This window comes from Microchirus variegatus, assembly GCF_963457635.1.
Source record: "Microchirus variegatus genome assembly, chromosome: 16".
Lineage (NCBI taxonomy): Eukaryota > Metazoa > Chordata > Actinopteri > Pleuronectiformes > Soleidae > Microchirus > Microchirus variegatus.
In genome coordinates this window covers 6,530,870-6,551,900 of record NC_139817.1, presented here as the reverse complement: position 1 = coordinate 6,551,900, position 21,031 = coordinate 6,530,870, and the positions used below count along the sequence as shown (strand labels likewise).

At 41.3% G+C, this 21,031-nt stretch overlaps 1 protein-coding gene across 1 annotated transcript; it reads right to left on the bottom strand.

The window, feature by feature from the left end:
• Window positions 1-12,648: 12,648 nt before the first annotated feature.
• Window positions 12,649-20,746, bottom strand: pgap1 (post-GPI attachment to proteins inositol deacylase 1; the record flags this gene model as incomplete). The annotated part of the gene is made up of 26 exons (XM_083902442.1): window positions 12,649-12,787; window positions 13,499-13,603; window positions 14,043-14,254; window positions 14,584-14,634; window positions 14,767-14,902; window positions 15,074-15,304; window positions 15,405-15,589; window positions 15,728-15,766; window positions 15,882-15,987; window positions 16,061-16,127; window positions 16,207-16,258; window positions 16,341-16,414; window positions 17,008-17,083; window positions 17,245-17,322; window positions 17,411-17,462; window positions 17,572-17,621; window positions 17,708-17,791; window positions 17,896-17,954; window positions 18,081-18,186; window positions 18,270-18,336; window positions 18,559-18,611; window positions 18,714-18,874; window positions 18,985-19,156; window positions 19,322-19,497; window positions 19,665-19,818; window positions 20,615-20,746. The coding sequence occupies 26 exons, from the start codon at window positions 20,744-20,746 to the stop codon at window positions 12,649-12,651; spliced, it is 2,817 nt and encodes a 938-aa protein (XP_083758568.1).
• Window positions 20,747-21,031: the final 285 nt, after the last annotated feature.

Genomic DNA, 21,031 nt, shown 5'->3' with positions numbered 1-21,031 from the left:
GTAGGGATGATGGATGGATGGATAGTAGCTAGGTAAGGACGGATGATAGTAGGTAAGGGTGGAAGGATGGAAAGCAGAGGAAAATAAATGTTTCAGTCCTCCCCAACACACATACACACAAGGGAAGGAGAGAGGGATAGTAGGTAGGTATAGATGGGTGGGTAGGCATGGATGGATGGGGATGGATGGATGGTAGGTAAGGATGGATGCATGGATGATGGATGGATAGAAGGTAGGTAAGGATGGATGGATGATGGATCATGGGTAGGGATGGATGGATGGATGATGGATGGATAGTAGATAGGTTAGGATGGATGATAGTAGGTAAGGCTGGAAGGATGGATAGTAGGTAGGGAGGGATGGATGATGGTAGGTAAGGATGGATGGATAGTAGGTAGGAAGGGAAGGATGGATAGTAGGTAGGTAGGGATGGATGGATGATGGTAGGTAAGGATGGATAGTAGGTAGGTAGGGATGGGTGGATAGTAGGTAGGGAGGGATGGACAGTAAGTAAGGATGTATGGATAGTAGGAAGGTAGGGATGGATAGATGTATGGTTGGTAAGGATAGATGGATGGATAGTAGGTTCGGATGGGTGGACAGTAAGTAAGGATGGATGGATAGACGGAAGGTAGGGATGGATAGATGGATAGATGGATGGTTGGTAAGGATAGATAGATGGATGGGTAGTAGGTAGGCATGGATGGATAGATAGATAGATAGATAGATAGATAGATAGATAGATAGATAGATAGATAGATAGATAGATAGATAGATAGATAGATAGATAGATAGATGGATGGATGGATGGATGGATGGATGGATGGATGGATGGATGGATGGATGGATGGATGGATGGATGGATGGATGGATGGATGGATGGATGGATGGATGGATGGATGGATGGATGGATGGATGGATGGATGGATGGATGGATGGATGGATGGATGGATGGATGGATGGATGGATGGATGGATGGATGGATGGATGGATGGATGGATGGATGGATGGATGGATGGATGGATGGATGGATAGATAGATAGATAGATAGATAGATAGATAGATAGATAGATAGATAGATAGATAGATAGATAGATAGATAGATAGATAGATAGATAGATAGATAGATAGATAGATAGACCTCCAAGATAAATGTTGCCGTTTCAATATTGTGCAAACTATGAGACACTTGAACACTCTGTGCAGACAGAATAATGTAAAACGTGTGATATCAACTTTTCTCAAGTGACAAACAATGTTCACAAGTATCTCGGGCACGAGGAGAGAGGGAAGATGTCCACCAAATGTCCGCCAAACAGTTTGGGAACAAATGTTGGCTACATTGACTTGTTTTTGGTAAGGATTAGATCAAACTGGGTTGGCTTAGATTATGAATTTATCATCACAGACAATCACAGTCATTTCTATGAAACATTGTCTAATATACTACAGTATAATCAATTCACTTTGCATTCCGAATGATGAAACAGAAAACGATAGAGTGGCCGCTGAGCTGGCACACGTGTGTGCGATGACAGGCGGAATAACTCAGGGCCTTATATTGAAATAAGATCTGCTGCATTTGACATAAGGAAAGCCTGGACTTCCCTGACTCGACAAGATTACCAGAGCATGGCTACATCACACACACGCATAGACATACACACACATAGAGGGATTTATGACTAAATAAAACCTTCATCACAGATGCAGGAATATGTAAATCCTGCTCACGTGTGCAGGGAGCCGACACGTCCGTAAGGAAGCAGAAGCTTACACTATTCTATTGACGAAGACAAAAATAAATGTATGTGTAACTGCTGAATTGTTATGTAAGTTCCTGTCCTAATAATCCACACACAGTGCATTGTTTAACCCACTCCAAAAACAGCACAGACCACGACATGACCTCAGCACTGGACTGATCCAATCTGGACTGACCCCCCCCCTTTTCTTCTAAAACATTCCCATGTAGCTATTCTAATCCCAATCCCACTGCTGTGCAACGGCTTTGCGGGATTAGCGATCGGTGATTGATTCTGAGAGAATGGACACGAGGAGGGGGAAAAACAAGGTGTTTACACCAAATTGTTTTCCCCCCCATTCCTTTCCTGCGACCAGACGCCGTAATTTGACAGCTGCCTTGTTGAGAAGCGCCCTGTTATCATCAGGCACCAGCACATACTTTGGTAACTCTGCACCAGTGTGCAGTGAATACTAAGGCGAAAGCATCTGCAGCAGCAGAGCTGATGGAGCGTGGCAGAATATGCCTTCTAGATGTTGATTTAAAAAAAAAAAAAAAACGAGTTTCCTCATTGAACATTCAGAGGTGACGCTGTGTTTGTGGATGAAGCAGAGGGGAGACCTTGTTTGAAGGATTTTCGGGGGGGCTGATACTGACAGCATTTACGCTGCATTATGCAAGTGAGACAATTCTGATCCATTTCCTCCCGCGTGGCACAGACCATATAGATTTGGATGTCTCATTCATAGGTGGAGAATAAACCAGAAATGAATCAGATAAGAGCATTTGTGCTATTTAAGCAAGGCAGGGTCACATATTCCCCTTTCAGTGTGCTTAAAAGTCTTGCTTTTACGGCACGACACACACACACACGACCTAGCCAGCTACTGACTATAAGAACAAGGCAGCGATTGGCGTTATTTTCGACGTTCGTCGTGGCAGAGGAGGCGAAAAAGAAGAAGAGACTTGGGGCCGTCAATGGTGACAATTGATGGGTGGATGTTGACGGCGGCGTCTTACAAATATGTCCTCCAAAACTGTAGGGGGAGCTCCATAAAGAAAAACTTGAACAAGCAACGGTGCTGAATAACAACAGACACGTGGACGCTATCCATGGTGTAATAGAGGACGAGGGCTCGAACCAGTGGATTCAACTTCTGTGGAACTAGTTTAGTTTAGGGCCAAGATGTGAATTGTGGTTAGGTTAAGATTAGGGTACGGGTTTAACTGGTTAGGGTTAGGGTTTAGGGTTGGGTTAGGCTGAAGTCGATTCGGTGCCCAAACAAAAATTGTGTGTGTGTGTCAGCAGAGGGACCCCTCTGTGCCCCTGTGGAGGTGACTGCAGCACTTTACAGGCTGACAGAACGGGCACCTTGGGAAGCTGGCACACACACACACACACACATACACACTGAGGCTCACTGGCACAAAGTTAAGAACAAAACACAGAACCAGCATGAAAAAGCTTTCAACACTGGAAAAAAACAAGTTGCCTCGTGACAAACCTGGACAAAAACAATCGCATGTTTACGTTTACGTCAAAAAAGTTGAGTATGTACTGACCAGGCCTGTACAGATTTTGGTTGGTTCAGGTTGGTTCAGCAAAAATTATAAATAAATACGACCAGATTTTTCAGGTATATTATATATTAGATGACAATGCTAGGAATCACCAGCCTGAATTTGTGGTTCAGAGTGCATGAGTCATCAGTTTTTACACAGGGACTGAGTCCAGAGTCAGACGTTAACCCCCACTGATGTGCTGGAGAAGACTTAACATAGTGGTTCAACGCTATATACTATATACAGCACATTTCAAAGACCTTTTTGTTTTGTTTTTATTAAAAAGTGTCAATATGGGACTTTTAAAATAGAAATTTCTCAAAAACTATACAGTAAAAATAACTGATTTACAGTATGCTAGTAGTCAAAGATGTCCTAAACACAACCGAGTAAGTCCTGGTCAGAACTTATGGAAATTCAAGTTTTAATTATATCTCAAATGTGATCATTTTTCACACTTTTAATTTGAAATTTCTCTAAAACTGTACAGTAAAAATACCTGATATATAGTATGCTAGGTGTCAAAGATGTCCTAAACACAACTGAGTCAGTCCTGGTTAGTATTTTTGAAAACTTTAGTTTTTATTACATCTCAAATTTGATAATTTATTGATTAAAAAGTGTAAATATGGGACTTTTAACTTGAAATTGATCAAAAACTATACAGTAAAAATGTCTGATTTGCAGTATGCTAGTCGTCATAGATGTCCTGAACATAACCTAGTCAGTCCTGGTCAGAACTTACGGAAATGTTTGTTTTTCTTACATCTCAAAGTTGATACTTATTCACTTTAAAAGTGCCAATATGCCAATATTTTGACCAGTATTGGACTGATACTGATACCTAGTATCATATCGGCTAATCCCTAATTGTAAACAATTTAAGGCCGTCTGTGTGGGTGAACCTGAGGGTGGATTTGGACAGCAGACCACCTGACGACAGTGCTGTGCTGTGATGTGAGGCCACACAGGAGGACGAAGCATCTTTGTGAGTCACTCTGACAGAACACAGGCCACGACGTCGTCGGTGCCAATGTGTTCACACTTATGCCAGGAAAAGGAGCAGCTCTGTCCGCCCGCTCAGGGCTTCTCTTTAGACACAGCGCTCTCCTGAGAGCACTGGTGTCTGGGATGAGTCACTCTTCAGGAGGAATCCCTCTGCATGACAGGCCTCTGTAGGCTGAATGTGGCATTGACTGATGTGGCCGGGTCTACAGTTTAGAATGCTGACAGGTCTATAAATGTGGGCTGTGTATTGATTTATGAATCACATAGAAACAGCACACAGACATATTGAGTGCAGCGCGTATATTGATGGATCTTCGAGAAGCACCTGAACTGCTCTACTCTCTCTTTTTTCTTCTTTTCTTCAAACTATATATCGAAGAATAACTCATGTGCATCTATTGCAGGGGTGGAAGACATATTGAAAAAACAAAATATTGCAAAAATATTTCATGGCACTGATACTGTTATTTTTTTAAATGTGATAGATTTAGAGGAAAATAGAAAATATGATTTTAACCCAGTGTGACGGACAACTTTTAATGAGCGCTTCTTGCATCCACACTTACACAAACGCGCCGATTGATACGCTTTAGTGGGCACCAAAGTCCAAGAGCATTGCTGTTTGTCAGGGTTTGTACAGAATAGAAACGTAAACATTGGGGTTTCAAAATTTCTGTTCAAAGTTCACCTGCTTTGGTCCAATCTAAAGCGTGTATGTAAGCCAATTGTTGTGTTTTCATCATGTTACCGCTGGTTTGTGGTAAAGACAACAACACAACAGACAACAAAGGAGGACGTCCAGCAGCTCTTATTTTGCTGCTCGTTTGTGGCTGTTTGTCTCAACAAGACTTCAAGATTTGAATGAGAAAAGACAGATGAAGTAACACTCTGGTGGAAGGGTGCCAAAGAATGGAATGGTTGGGGCGGGTTATTTTGGTACCAACCGAACTGGACCACCGTCTGCAAACATCTAAGTTGGTCAGTGTTTGCACAGAATTTAAACATTAAAAGTTAACAACTGATTCATCCAACTAGTAGAGAAGCAACAATTTCACTATTTTGGTCAAAGTTAAAAGACAAAAAAAAGAGCTGGTTTAGCCACAGTCCTGCTCTCTGTCTCCCCCTTTATCTATCAGTGGTACTGCAGCCTCTTCTCAACTTAATTTCCACATCTTTTTAAACACAATAACAGAACTTTTCTGTGTTTTTTTCCATCAAGATAAGACATAAAGCAGTCTTGCTAACTATATGCTAACTATACTTCATTATCATCATGGTACAGTTAGGTTTGGTACGGTAAAGTCCTCGGCCAGGCTTGCATTTTGACTGGGAACAGTATCGTGTCCGCGAGATACGTAGCGATACGCTGTACAGATGCAACGACAACGGGACGACGACACTGAACGCAAAACAACAGACAACAACGGAGGACGTCTAGCAGCTCTTTTTTCTGCTCGGTTTGTGGCCGTCGAGCTTTGTTGACGTCTTTGGCACTTTTCCGTCGCATAATCAGCTTACTGTCGTGGGTCTAGTTCCATAAAACCGTACTGTGCCATTACTCTGGTACCCCAAGGTAAGGGTATTGGAAAAATGGCACGGTTGCAGTAGGTTATTTTTTGTAGTTTTCCTAATGGAAACACCAATCGTTGGGCTTTACTATTAAAAACTTGGCTTTTATGATGCCACTCTCTGGACACAGAGCCAGGGAGGTGACCACCTCGGCTGATGACACCACGTCAGCACAAATCACTGTTACATAACAGTTTTTCCTCCAACTTTAATCATTTCAGACGCTGTGCGTGCGTGCGCGCGCGCCTTGCTGGCGAGGCCGCGCACGGGACGCGTGTCGCACATGACATGAGTGAACAGGCCACACAGGAATGTGCAGGTGTCACCGCTCACGATTGGATTACTTGTGGGGATTCCCTACGTCATCGTGCACCTTCGCTCACGAGACGCATGAACACGAATATGAACATCATTATTGATGAATAAATGTGGTCAAACAGAATGATGCCCTATAAGACAACACGGAGCGCGCGCACTGCAGCGCTGATTAATGACAGACTGCGCTGTTGTGAGATTAAGCATCATCATCATCATTACTATTATTATTATTATATTAAATCATCATCATCATCATCGTCAGTGAGGCTGCAGTCGCCACAGACTGACAGCGGCACCGCTTACCTTTGACGCAGAGGTGGAGAGAGAGAGGATGGAGGAAGACGGCGATGACAGCGCCACCGACACCTGCTCCTGCGAGGCTCCTGCGCGGGGGCTCGATCACGGTCCAGCTCCTTTATCCCCGCAGTCCAGATGAGGCGAGACGGGCGGGGTGCCGCGCTAGAGGCTCCACCAGCACCAGCACCAGAACCAGCACACAGAAACCACTTTGCCGTCCTGATCCAGAGCCAGAACAGCTATGGGCTCAGAGTCACGTATCTATCCACACACACATACACACACACATATATATACAGTGTCCCTGTGCAGAGCTGCGGCGCTGCAGAGACACAACGGCCCAGTGTCCAGAGGTGTGTGTGTGTGTGTATGTGAGTGTGTGTGCATCAACTCTCCCGACACCACCTCCACCTCCTCCCTGTCCCTGCACTTCTGCTCCCTCCTGCAGCTGCAGCTCAGCGCGTCTTCAGTCGTGCAGCTCCCAACATCACAGTGCGCTGCAGTCACTCAGTGCAGACGTTCACCTCCTCTCTCCTCCTCCTCCCCACAAACACACAGATGCTTTAAATGTGACTGTGAACAGAACCAGAAACCAGCCTTGTGTGTGTGTGTGAGGATGGCGTAATGTGTCATATTCGCAGTTTAGTAACACTCGACCGATTGATCGGCCGATATCTTTAAGAATCGGGTGATTATTATACATTATGAAAAAATAATGCATTTGTGTTGTCAAAACACTTTGATTAATGTTGATAAGTCACTAAAACTTTACTTTCCTCATCCACCTCTACAGCTATATCCTCCACATTAGGGCCGCGGGTCGCTGGTGCCAATCCAGTGTCCAATTTGCCTAATTTGCCTATTACCCGTGTCGTGTATTTCATTTATTCGGTTTATTTATTCAGCCACATTTGTGCACAAAAACAAGGCATTTGACATGAAAAAAGTGTTTTTAGAGGGGTAGAATGTAGTCATTTATAATATTAGTGATATACAAGATAACAAGAAGGGACTGAAATGCAGACATAAAATGTTAAGCAAGTTTTTGTATCGGTTATCATTAAATAAATAAAAAGTATTCAGTGTAGGGGGTTAAAAAAAAGAAAAGAAAATTTGCTAAATATATGGGCCAAAACACCTCCGATAATGCGATACATACGTGATCCCGGTGTAAACGTGTCACCACTGGACAGAAATCTGTCTCCAAGTTCTTCTTTTGAGAGAAGTTCAGGACAGAGTGTTCTTAAAACAACCTGTGGACAAAAAATCAACTATCAGATGACTTTCTAGAGCCTGCGTAGTGCAGCTTTAATAAAACTTGATATTGTGTGTTATTCGATTGTGATCTAAACTGTCAATTCAGGATTTAATCACATCAAGTTAGACAAGCAGCCACAGGGAAATTGCATTAATTCATTCATTCAGTCAGTCATTGAGTTGTGTTGTATGTTGTTGTTTGGGACATACTGCAGGCTGCAGGTTCAGTCATGCGTTGCAGGGGACACAGAGTTCCCCCTGCTGGTCAATCGTCAGAAGTGCAGCATCTGTTTAATGTTGTGTTTGCAGGATGTTTTGGTTTCCTCGAGTATTTTTTGTGCCTTTTAATGGTCACTGTAATTGAAAAAACATTTAAATAATCACAGAATTTTTTTTTTGTTTTAAGTCAATTTAATGACACATTTACTTACCTGTTCAGGCCTGGTTTGGTCTTCAGCCTTCAGGGAAGCATTCTCTGCTGTTTGGAGCATCGTCTGTTTGAAAGCAAACTAAGAACTGGACAGTTAGTGACAGAAGAATAAACATTTGATTTGATCTTTGTAATTCCAGATTAAATCTTTGCAGTTTGTGGAATCCAGTGTGTAAACGTTCTGTTTTTGACCATAATTCACAATTCACAATCGTCTGACTTAAGCTAACAGACAAATCAAGGATCATAAACTGACAATAAAAATAATGAATTGCAGAAATAAAATGACAAAAAATGTAAGCATAACAATGTTAGTATTACACAATAAAAATAAATAAAACAATTACTCTTTCACTTTTATTGCAACAACAGTGCCCAAAAAATTGCACAGTCACCCATTTACAGCAACATCAGGTCATAAAAAAGGTGAGAAATACAAAAAAAACAACAACACACCAAACCAAACAGTTTTGACACATTTCTTAAACCTGAGGATTAAATACTCTTCCACACCAGAGTCTCATCATCAATATCGATAATAATAATAATAATAATAATAATAAAGAAGAAGAAATAACTGACGTTAAGCCACCCGACGAGTAAAAGTTGCCAGAGGACAAACTAAAAGAGTTCTGCACAACAAGAGAGCACGCTTTAAAGTCACTCCAGGCAAAAAGGAAGCAAAAAAATCCCATAAAAATCAAAGTGTCACCAGGTTTTTAAAGCACTTATACAATTCAAATTTTCATATTAACAGAAACCAGACAAGAAGTTTTTCCACCTCTTTCTGATAAAGTGTGTCATGATAAAGTGTTCAATGATAACAAATAATACAAAAACAGTTACTAAAACTTCACTGACAGTCTGTTAATCTCTATTTAATGTCTACACTGCTGTGCAAGTATATACAGTATGTTCTACTCAACTAGAAACATGTCTTCAAAAACAATACTGAAAACATTTATAAATAAATAAACGTTTTAGGTGCTTTTTCTCAAGTCTCTGGGTGATTTGGCAAACAGGTTTTTCATGACTTAATCAGAAAAATCTGAATGAACAGTCAGGTCGTGAATAATTTAAAACCGTGAAATAAAAGTGTATAGAAGAAGCACATCATAAAGAGCAATAAATATCATAATAATTAGTGTTTTGTTCAAAAGCTCAATTCCTCAGTAACTTTTTTATTTATCTGTGCTCTTGTCTCTACTACTACTTGTAGTGAGTAGTGATCATTTCAAGCTACATAAATATAGAAAACTAAAGATCAGGAGGAGTTTGTTAAATTGGCTTTAAAATGGCAGTATTTTAGATCTTACTGACTGAATATTAACCAATTACCAAATTAATCATCAACTATTTTGATAATCAATGGAAGAGTCTGTCTTTTTAATAAAATAATAAAAAAAAACTATAAAGATTTCATATGGTTTCTTGCATTTTCTGGTTGAAACAATTAATCAGTTATGCGAGAAAATAATCAACATACTGATCAGTAATGATAATAATAGTTAGTTGCAGATTCACCAAATTATTTCAACTATGAAGATTTCGAGATGCATTCAAGGACCCCGTTTAGCTCAAAGAGGCCGAGATGTGTAGCTTTTCTGTCAAACATAAACAGAAGTGAGATATAGATATATATAGATATATAGATATATATATCTATATATATCTATATATATATAAAAACGTATTTTAGTTTGAAACTGTGAACATCTGGACACGCTGTTACACATATCCATGTATGTATTTATATATATATGATATGAATATAGTGTGTGTATATATATATATATATATATATATATATATATATATATATATATATACATATACACACACATATACATATATATATACACACATATACATATATACATACATACGTGTGTATTTATATATACATACATATGTACGTACATATATATACACACACGTATATATATACATATATATCATGATTATATTCATATAAAACACCTTTAATCTCTACTCTTTTGTTGCACGTGGTGTACGTGGTTTTTACGACAAGGCCGACGATGTGAGTCTCACACACACTCTAAACTACACTAAAAACTGTGCACGGAAACAGAAACAGAATCACACCGCTGCTGCTGCTGCTGCTGCTATTATTATTATTATTATAAATTCGAACACATGGTGAGACACATTCAGTGCATCAACTGTGGTGAGCATGTTGGGGGGAGGGAGGGAAATAAACGCGCACGTAGCCCCGAGCAGCAAAGTGAAGTTATTCTAAAAACGAAATAGAACAAAAAACAAGAAATATTACTGCATCGGCACATTCTCACAGAAACAGTGACAGGCATTTATATTCAGCATAGGCCTCAGTATTATATCGGACAGTGCACTAGTGCTTTTGGGATGAAACAGATGCAAACAGCGGGTTTAAAAAAGGATAATGTTCCAGGTTTTTTTTTTTTTTTTTGCAAGTGTGCTTGGATGAGTTACTGACATGTAGTCAGCATCTTCTATACAGCTGACTGTGCTGCACACACTCAGTGGGAACATGGCTGCATGCAGGGGCACAACAAGGAAGAATCCCCCGCACCAAAGCCCATAGAGAAAGTCAGCGATTTTACATCACTGCAAACAGGAGTTGTCGATCCACCGCTGCCTCTATCAATAAGTTTAAAAATGTGTTAGTGTGTGATTTTAGGGATTGAAATCCTTTATTCGGGTTCATCCGTGTAACTCAGACAAGTCAAACGAGGCAGCAGTAGAGCAGCGACTCCTGTGAGCTAAAATTGATGATTTTCTCTATGGACTTTGGTGCAAAGGCGGCATCATCGTCAGTTTCCAGTCAGACAAAGCAAAAATAAAGCAGTGGAAAACATATTTTTCGGATATCATAGACTGGAGATGGTGATTTATATTAGTTGAGGCCATTGTTGTGCGGCTAAAATCAGTTTTTCCAGGTTTTCCCTGATGACGACCATGTTTTCACTGAGAGTGTAAATAGATACAAACAGAACCACTTCTAAACAGAGAGATTATAACCACATAGCTCACTGTTAACAACAAAAACCAAATATAAAGAGCAAAAGAACGATCAGACTCAGCTACTACAAGAGAAGCAATCTGCATGATGGTTTGAAACGACTGCAACGACAGGATTCTATGAATTTTTTCCGTTCCGTGTAACTCCAGAAAGGTCGGCTGTATCAAATAACAGCTCCTCTTCTTATGATATGATGCGTTAAAGGGAACGTCGATGTGTATATTCGACATTTTCTGGAATAATACGAAGCCCACACAGCTCACGCTGTCGTCCCGAAAACGATGAAATGAAACACAACAGAGAGCCTCGACGACAAAAGGCTAAAACATGGAACAAATCCATGTTTTTTGTACTGTACTGCTCAATGTGTGAATGAGAGATTTGTAAAAAAGGAAACAGAGAGCAAGAGCTTTGTGATTAATTACATTGATTTTGCCTCCTTGGTCATAAACTATCACTTGTATACCTGCATATTTGCTAAAAATTATATCATCTTTAAGTGATTACACCTAAAACATGTTGGTATTTGATATATTAATCTGATTTAATACCATTATTAGACTCTAAATTCACTGATGTCACTAATTCCATCACTTTTGCGCATAATGTGAATCCTCAAGGCTCCTAAAGGTTCTGTTTATACAGTTTTAACCAATCACAGGGCAGCTCAGAGAGAGACAGCACTCCTACTGTCTGACTACGTAGCTGCAGGTACACCTCACACCGCGCGAGACCGCTTCTACAGCAAGCCAAAAAACGAATGTGAGAGGATAAAAGTATATGTGAATATGGGGAAAGCTTTTCAAAGATATTTAGTCGCTGTCTTAGAGGCACCAGTTGTGTCTGTAGGTGCTATGAGAGTCTCACCAGCCTTTTATTTTTTAGTAATCCTTTCTTAATAAGGCAAATGTAAACATGATTACTTTGGGTTTTTTAGGAATGAAAGGTATAGTACTGTCACTTGTTGTTGTTGTGGTGCTATGACACTTTAGTACCATTGCTAAGCAGGAGGCAGTGTGAGATATCAAGCCACTTCAGACACGAGAAACAACGAAAAAAGACTAGACACGTGTTCACAGTAACACCCTGTTGAGAGCCTCTAGTATCAGTAGCTTCACTGGTTGTGGAGTTGTTGCTCCTTGAAGGCAGAGCTATAGATATACAGAGTAAGGCAAACTTGGTTTTCACGGGTTCATTCCAGCGGAGCCACATTTGCACCAAATGTTCCGCGGCCTTTACATCCGCTCATTTTTAAAAATGCATAGTGTAAACGCCACAGAGCTTTCAGCGCCAACATTGAAGTGGGCAGTTTCCCCAAGCCACGTATCTCTATAGCTCTGCTCCACGGCAGCGTGCCACCTCAAAACCAGCCTCCACCAGCTTCAGTGAGTCAGGCTGTGACTTAGAGCAAGGCTTGCTACGGTAGAGACAAAGATACCGTCAGAGCGGACAGCACAGCGCCAGCGGGACCAGCGTCAGCAACAGGAAGTAGGTGACTCTGTAGAGGTGGAGCGGAGAGAAGATCACCATGGTGATGGCCAGCGGCAGAGGAAGGCAGGAGGTCAGAGGCAGGAGTTTACTGGGTAGAAAAAACAATATACAATCATTTTTAAATAAAGCAGACACGTGTGTGTGTGTGTTCTTGTACTTGCGCCATACTGAGGACCAGTGAGGGTTTTTAACCAACAAAGTGAGGACATTTTTACGGAGTGAGGACATTTTGGTCGGTCCTCACTTTGTTTTCATTGAAATCCCTTCCTTAGGTTGCTATAACATGCTATACTCAATTTGTCAAAAAAAAAAAATTCAAATTTTGGACGACAAAGTATATAGTATGACTTTTTCCGTCAAATTTTGGACCAAACATTTTGCGTCAATTTTTTTTCAAATTTTGGACCAAAAATTTTGCGTCAAATTCTTTTTCAAATTCTTGACCAAACATTTTGGGTCCAATTTTTTTTTTCAAATTTTGGACCAAAAATTTGGCATCAATTTTTTTTGCAAATTCTGGACCAAAAATGTTGGGTCCAATTTTTTTTCAAATTTTGGATGACAGTTTAGTATGACGTTTTTGTCAAATTTTGGGTACATTTTTTTTTCCAAATTTTGGACCAAACATTTTGGGTCAAATTTAAGTAGATGTCATTCATGAAGTAGATATTTGTAATTGTGTTGATTTATAAAGTGGAAATGCTGGTCCTCACTTTGTCAGCTCTTTTACCTGGTCCTCAGTATGCAGCAAGTACAAGAATGTGTGTGTGTGTGTGTGTTAATAATGATGTGATCCTACCTGTTGCTGAGTTTTAACGTGTTGCAGTTAATAAGCAGCACGTACACAGCAACTAGAGGCACGATGAGTGGCCAGCAAGGGTCAGGATCCAGCTGGGTGGAATATCTGGTGAGGATCACAACACAGACAGGATTCATTTATTCATTTATAGATCAAACGAATATACTAATTTCCTGTTCGGTTCACCTTGTATGCCATCATCTCAACACTTTAAAGGTGTCTTATTTTGAAAAACATGTGACATTGTGTGATGACACCATTTCTCTAATATGATGCAGTGTTTCCAAAACTTTCTAAATGGGGACCGACTTGTTAAACCTACTTGATAACAGCCACATCTGTGGCTGATCACCTGACCGTATTTTGAATTGGGTTTGTTTGGTAATTTAATCAAAAGTTAATTTTTTTAATGTTATTTAAAATACAACACACATGAATCTTAACTAAAGGTTTGGGAAAATTCTGCGAACCACCTGTAGGTTCCGACCCAGCCTTTGGGAATAACTTGTTATTAGTACAGCATCAGCTCACTTTCCTGCTTTACCTCAGATTGCGGATCCAGTGGAGGAGCGACGGAGCACTGAGCATGACAGGCAGCATGAGGAGTGCCGAGAGGCAGAGGTGGAGCTGCAGGTCGTCCCTCACCTCCTGCACCGCGCACTCCGACAGCAGAGGGGCACCGTTACATTCTTTGGACCTGTTCAAACACTCGGCATCGACCATGCCGTTCTCGGCTTCTTTGTGTTTCCGAGGAGCCTAGAAAGATTGTGGGAGAACAAAGTTAGATCAAGAAAAAATAGTATAGTATAGTTTCCCATTAGCTGTTGTTGTTTCTTCTTCTGCCTTCCTTATCATGAACTGAAACATAATAATGTCGTAATTTAGCGGTGAATAGCACATAGAAGGAGCTATAGTAACACGAAGTCTCAATGTACCATACTACCACATCATATTTTATGTAGTAATGATGAGCAAATTCACACAAGTCTAGGTACAATCATGAGTTAACAGACATACAGTAGTGTGCCATCTGGTAAATGAATACAGCGGAAACAATAAATAGACATATTGTGCATCAAACTTACCAGATTAAGCATGTGACTCAAAGATCTCGCTGTCATTTGTAGCCTTAGCACCTTAGCAACAACAAGCAACATATAATCAGTACAGAATGGTCTATTTGTGCAAAATATCAGTTGGTGAAATTACTTCAATCCATCTCTCTGTCTGTGTGTCCATTTCCATTTAACCACATTGGTAAAACTCACCCTATAAAAGTGGAGAAGAAATGCAGCAAAGACCGACAACGCTCCGCAGCACGTCCCGCCTATAACAGTCAGACACAGAGTGAGGAGGAGCTGGGTCCGCAGCCTCAGGGTGCCACAGTCTCTGGAGACCGACGGTCTACGGGAAAAAAAAAAAAAAAAAGTCTACAGTTAGAAAGACGATCATTGGTGAAGAAAGTGAGATAAGACCCACAGTGGGGGAAATTAGTGAAAACTTAATTGTCAAATCACATGATACATCCTAAAAAAAAACACTTGTTTGAAATGTCCTAAATGTCGAGATATATACCTGTGCAGTGGAGCTAACACTAATGAGATCAGTCGGATAATGAGGCAGAGCAGTGTGCTCCCCCAGTACGCCACGGCTGCCCCCAATATGTAAAGCAGAGGAGAAAGAAGGTGTGGCCATTCTTCAAGTGGCGCCACGCCCTCGCGGAACGTTACATCGGGGAAGGAAGCGGGGAGGACGTCTACAGGAGGGAGGCAAAGAGTGGACCAGGCGTCTTGGAAGTGGCTACAGCTGAGGGGGGAGGGAGGAGGATAAGGATTAAGATAAACACACACTTTTTGTCGTAAAGAGCAGACTTTTATATTTTCACAATTTCACACCAAATCCCTACCCGAGTAAGATGTGCAGAACGAAAACAGGCAGGTTGACTTTATGCAGCTGCAGGCCTTTGGCCACCACCGCGCTCATGTCTGAAGCTCTCTTTGACTTCAGGATGGAAGACAGCTGCCCCCCACAGGCCAACAGGAGTGTTACAGCTGTGTACACTGGCACCATGGGACCACAGAACCTCAGTATCTGCCACACAAGAGAGAGACACACATTATATATGTATATGTTATGTATGTATACACATACATATATACATACACATACATATATATACATACATACAGTTGCTATTTTTGTTGAACAAGTGTATTAAAGTATTTGTACCTGGCCCAAGACCCTGGGTAATGAAGTCCTTACTGACACCTGAACCAGAGGGTAGAAAATCATAAATGTCCACATCAATGATGCAATATTTTACAATAAAATCATCTCTGGGGTGCATGTGTGTGAAAAGGAGGCACCATTTTAATAACTGTACCTTATACTGGCAGTTGGGTGCAGTGTGAATCTGAAGGAGGACACTCGAGGAGTTGTCTGGGCGACTTGTATGCAGCATCCCTGAGATCTCAGTCACTAATGGCACGCTGGTGATCATATCATAACAAAAGTCAATCAGTGAGTCATGTTAACCTATGAGATACCAGGAGACAAACTGACCTGGCTGTGGTTAAAGTGTCCTCTCGAAACCATGGCACCATGATTCTGTATACATTGGGCAATCTGTCTGTGGGCAGAAACATCAAGTACGTATCAGCATGTGCACCGTTAACACATATATGTCAGTGTATAGAAAGAAAATCTACCTTTATGTACTTTGCAGTGGCTTGCAACAGTAATTCTGAAAGCCTGATAGACCTGAAGACACAGACGTGTTTGTCTTTAAGTGACACAGTGGGAGCAGAGATAGCGAGGCCACACATGACTCTGTGATAGCTACCTGGTGAAAGTGCTGCAGCTCGATGGCGTGAAGGAGTCCAGAGGAGTTGACGGTGACTTCGCTGACCGTCAAACCTGTAAAACCGAGAGTCAGGGAGGAGTTTTGGGAGTCAAAGGGAAAATACACTCTCAGTTAAAAACACAGCTGCCGGCAGGTATGTCAGGAAAAACAAGATTGTAAGCCACTTCATAAAAAGGCACGTGGTAAAATCTACACTACAGACACCCGTACACATGAGTTTAGGAGAATCTGCAAATGTTTTGTATCATATCTTAACAATGTTTAACTAGGTTTTATTTATCATCTCTTAACTTTTATTATAGGTTTAGGTATTTATTGTAAATGTATTTTTGCTTTCTTTCTGCAAAAGAAAACGATCGTAAAGGGAAAGTTCTGTTTTCATTCCTGTTTTTCACTTCCAGGCTCACTCTCCTGCACAAAAAGCCCATAGATACAAGAGCTACTGGTCTATTGCTGCCCCGTTTATTAAGTTTGTGTCACATAAAGAAATCCAAACAAAGGTTTTTAAAAGCCTAAATTCAAAAATAACATTTGGACATAGCGGTGGAGGCAGCAGGGGATCAACAACTATATAAAGAAAAAAAAAAACTTTTTCTGTATTTTTTTTTTCTGTACATGTGTTTTCCTATCATGTGTCAGAACTCACCGAAGGACAAGACATGCGGCACCGGGACAGACAGAGTCTGAGATTCTTGTCTCTGCCACTCGCACTCCACCGTATACTGAGGAGCAGACAATATAGTCATTTGTACGCAGTAAAAACAATGATTATTCAGTGTGTGGCTCCTCTGTTTCTGTTCTGAGTTGTTGACTCAAAACATGATCTACTAACAACTAAGATCTAAGATTTAGGCTTCATTTCAGTGACTTTGGCTTGATTTACCTGTCTTTCATTCAGGTTGGAGGCCAAAACAACTAAATGCGTAACTGCAGACAAGTCGCTGAGACTCAGAATCAGGACCTGAAGAGGAGAAAGAGACTCGTCGTGATTAAAACAATCACAGTTCATACTATGACGGGAGAGTCAGTGTCTCTACAGCATGAAATACCTTGTATGGTGGAAGAAGTTCAGTTCCCATAGACAAATCCACGGCATGCTCACTGGCAAAAGTACATGGAAACAAACTTAAATACAACATAACCACAAAAAGGTCAAAAAGATTTTTGACTGAATGCATAAGCGGGGAGAAAAGAGAGATTTTAATCTCACCACGATGAACCGTTCTTGTGCATGCAGCCGTACACCCAGCTCGTCATCTCCTGTCGGTTTAAAACAAAATTTTTTTGAGAAAGTGAAGGGAGCTGAACACCACATAAAGCCTAAAACACACTCTGTGAAAACTCACCATGTTGCTGCTCCGGCAGTAGAAATGGCTGTAGGCTTTCCTGCGACTCGACAGGGCAAACATAAAATATTTCACCTGTCCTTCCTGTCGACAGAGAGAAACAGTAATTATGATAAAGCAGCGAATATAAAAGAACATATCTTGTGTATTTTTCTGTCTTTTTATTATTTTGGTACTACGTTCGGTACCTTTGGTGTGCTGTAAGCCATACGCAGTGTGTTCACTTCACTCCACGCTTCAGGGACATCTAAAAAAAAGTGGATAACAAAGTGAAAGAACGGGACAATCTGTGGTTGAATATTTTAATAGTTCCAAAAAAAAGTACAAAAAATGCATGTGAACAAAATAGATTTTAAGTAAATGTGTGTCTGACCTGAGATGGGGATGGGTGAGTCTTGAGTCTCTCCCATAATCCTGACAGGATGTCGGGTGAAGTGATGGTTTAGTACGTCCATCTTCTTTTCAAGGTTTTCTGTGAACTAATAAGAGCCCATTGATTAGACTTATTATTGGATTTTTTTTTTTTTGGTTAAGTATTAATTTATATGTGTTTTGTGCAGACCTGTCTGGTTTCAGGATTGATGAGGTCGAAGAACGCCCTCACTGTAGCAAGAACAAGCTCTTTGCACCTAAACCACAAAGACATACACACTGAATGACCTGAATATTGATTGCTGGTTTTGCAGATGGTCTACAAACATATGTATTCCCATTTAAGTGATATGTGTTGCTGTGCACTTTGTAGCTAATGTAAAAATCTTGGGACTGCCCTTTCATATCTCTGAAAATGGGAAAGTTCTAGTTTAAAATACATACAAACGTACACCCATTACCATAATGTTATCTCTTACCAAACGATGGAGAGGTGGTCAGTGGACACCCAAGTCCGGGGAACTGCAGTTGCCTTTATGAAAATAATAAAGACAATGAATAATTGTCATTGTGTTTAATTAAGCAAAACCATTGGCTTTCAGAAAAATAACCTATTCACAAACATGTTACATACCACAAGTGACAACTTATTAGGGTCCGCTGAAGGACACGGTAGAGATGTTAGTCCGGACCGGACCTGGTAGTCACGGTAACCACCACCAATAGACAAGACTGTGACATTTCGGAGTTTGTTCGCCTGTTTCACCCACTTCTGTCTCACAGAAGAGTAGAAGTCTACACACAACAGGGGCAGAAAAGAACAACATTGATGTATTTTTTTTTAATATAGAGTACATCGGTCTTGAAACCGTTTAACAACAGCTGAACAAGTGTGTCGCTCTCACCCAGCAGATAAGGGTCGAGGGCCAGTACTGGAGCAAGGTGAGGAGACGCCTGGGTAATGATGAGGCTGACCAGACTGGTGTTGAAGCGGGGCAGAGTGAACAGCGCCCGAGCCACCACTCCTCCCATGGAGTGTCCCACAAGCACCACGCTGTGGGGAGGAGACTTCAGATGCTGGCGAGCAGAGACAGGGGGACAGCAGATATTACATTCATCTGTCTTGTATATGTGGAATTGACAGAATTCAAGTGTGCAAATCACTAAATGCTCACGTTAGTATGTGAAATATTACTGTTCCATAGACCTCACTGACAAAATGATCCAATTTTAAAGCCTGACCTTGTACAATCTCAGGATGGCTTTGATGCTCTCGTGCAGGAAGTGCGTCTGTCGCAGCAAACTGCCACCGTACAGGGCCACCAGCTCCTCGTTGAAGTCCACTGTGAACACGTTGAAGTGGGCGCTTCCTTCGAAGCTTTCAGCCTTCCTCAGGGCCACAGAGCCCAGGGAGCGAGCTGCAGGGAAGAGGAGAGGGGTGTTTGATGAAGTGCTTTTATCAAAAACTAAATAAGAGCTTAAAATACAAGATACAACATACAAATATACGACAAAATTCAGAAGTAGGTGTGGCGTTTTGTATTTGTATATAATACAAGTATAAACATTCATTTTGTGCACGTACCTTGTTTGTAACTGCCAGCATTTCCAGGTAGGAAGAGCACAGGGGCACCAGTGAGCTTGAGCGCTCGGGTCTCCTGGGCATAAACACCCTCTCCATACAGGTAAAGGCCGTACGCCGGGTACAGTCTGGCAACACGACGAGGCAGAGCCACGCGCTGCAGAGCCCAAAAACAACACGCAGACACACACGTCACATGATCTGCTGGTGATTTACTGAGAAGACCAAAGGAGTGTCAGGGATTTATTTAGTGTTTTACACATGTACACGTGTTATCTATGCAGTTTCTATTACTATTTTCATTATCTTTGTCACAGGTTGCTCATCCCACATGCAATATACAATACATAAGTGCAATATACATAGAATATATCATGTTCAACCTCTGTTTATACTGTAAATGTTATGGTAACTGTCTGTGGGACTAATAAAGAACTCTTATCTTATGTGTTTGTTTGTTTTTACTCTCAATAAAACTCACTATCTATCTGGGTCTATGTTACAGAGTCCATACATTAAGTCTTTAACGCCGTAAATATTAGTGTATCGTGTGTCACGAGTCATATCGTTATCGCAATACTTGACAGCTTTATCGGTTTATTTTCCTAATATCGTGCAGTTGTGACTCTTGGAAAAACAACACGAACAGTGACGCCTCCTCTTGAGATAGACAGGTACAACAAGTGTGAACAGAAACCCCCTCCTCCACCCAAAAAAATTGTAAACAGAGACCGTTGAAGAGACGTTATTAGCTTCACCTCGACTGTTAGGTCTCGTTAGCAGCGTATTTAATTCAGCAAATTACTTTTACAAGTGCCAGACGATGTCAGTTTATGTTCACAGCTCATGCTAACACTGAGCGATGCTAGGAGGCTGCACGCGCTACTGTGCTGCTAGTTGTTTTTGACATATGTGTGTGCGTGTGTTAGTGTGTGTGTAGCTCGTCGACTCACCCGGTACTCGGGGTATTCAAACATATAGGTCATGCTGCATCTGTTCTCCTCGAAGCCGGTGAGCAGCTCTCGCAGGCCCACCGCCAGAAGCCCCAAAGCGACGCCGTAGAAGGCCACAGTGGCGAGTTTCATGGTTCACGTCTGACCGCCGCTTCCAGATATCACAGGTGTTTGTCCTCCATGTTTCAGTGTCAGTGCTGACAGTTGCCTGCCTACAAGGAGGAAGACACCTCAACACTCACACACACACAGCTGTCGTGACGTCACACCACACCGGCTATGAAGCTTCTTCTTCTGCTGCTGCTGCTGTTGACGCAGACGAGACACAAACGCGTGTTGCTGCCCCCATCAGGTCATTTGTAGATCTCAGCTTCAAGCCTCAATTTACATAGTTGTGTGTTTACATATGGATTTCTG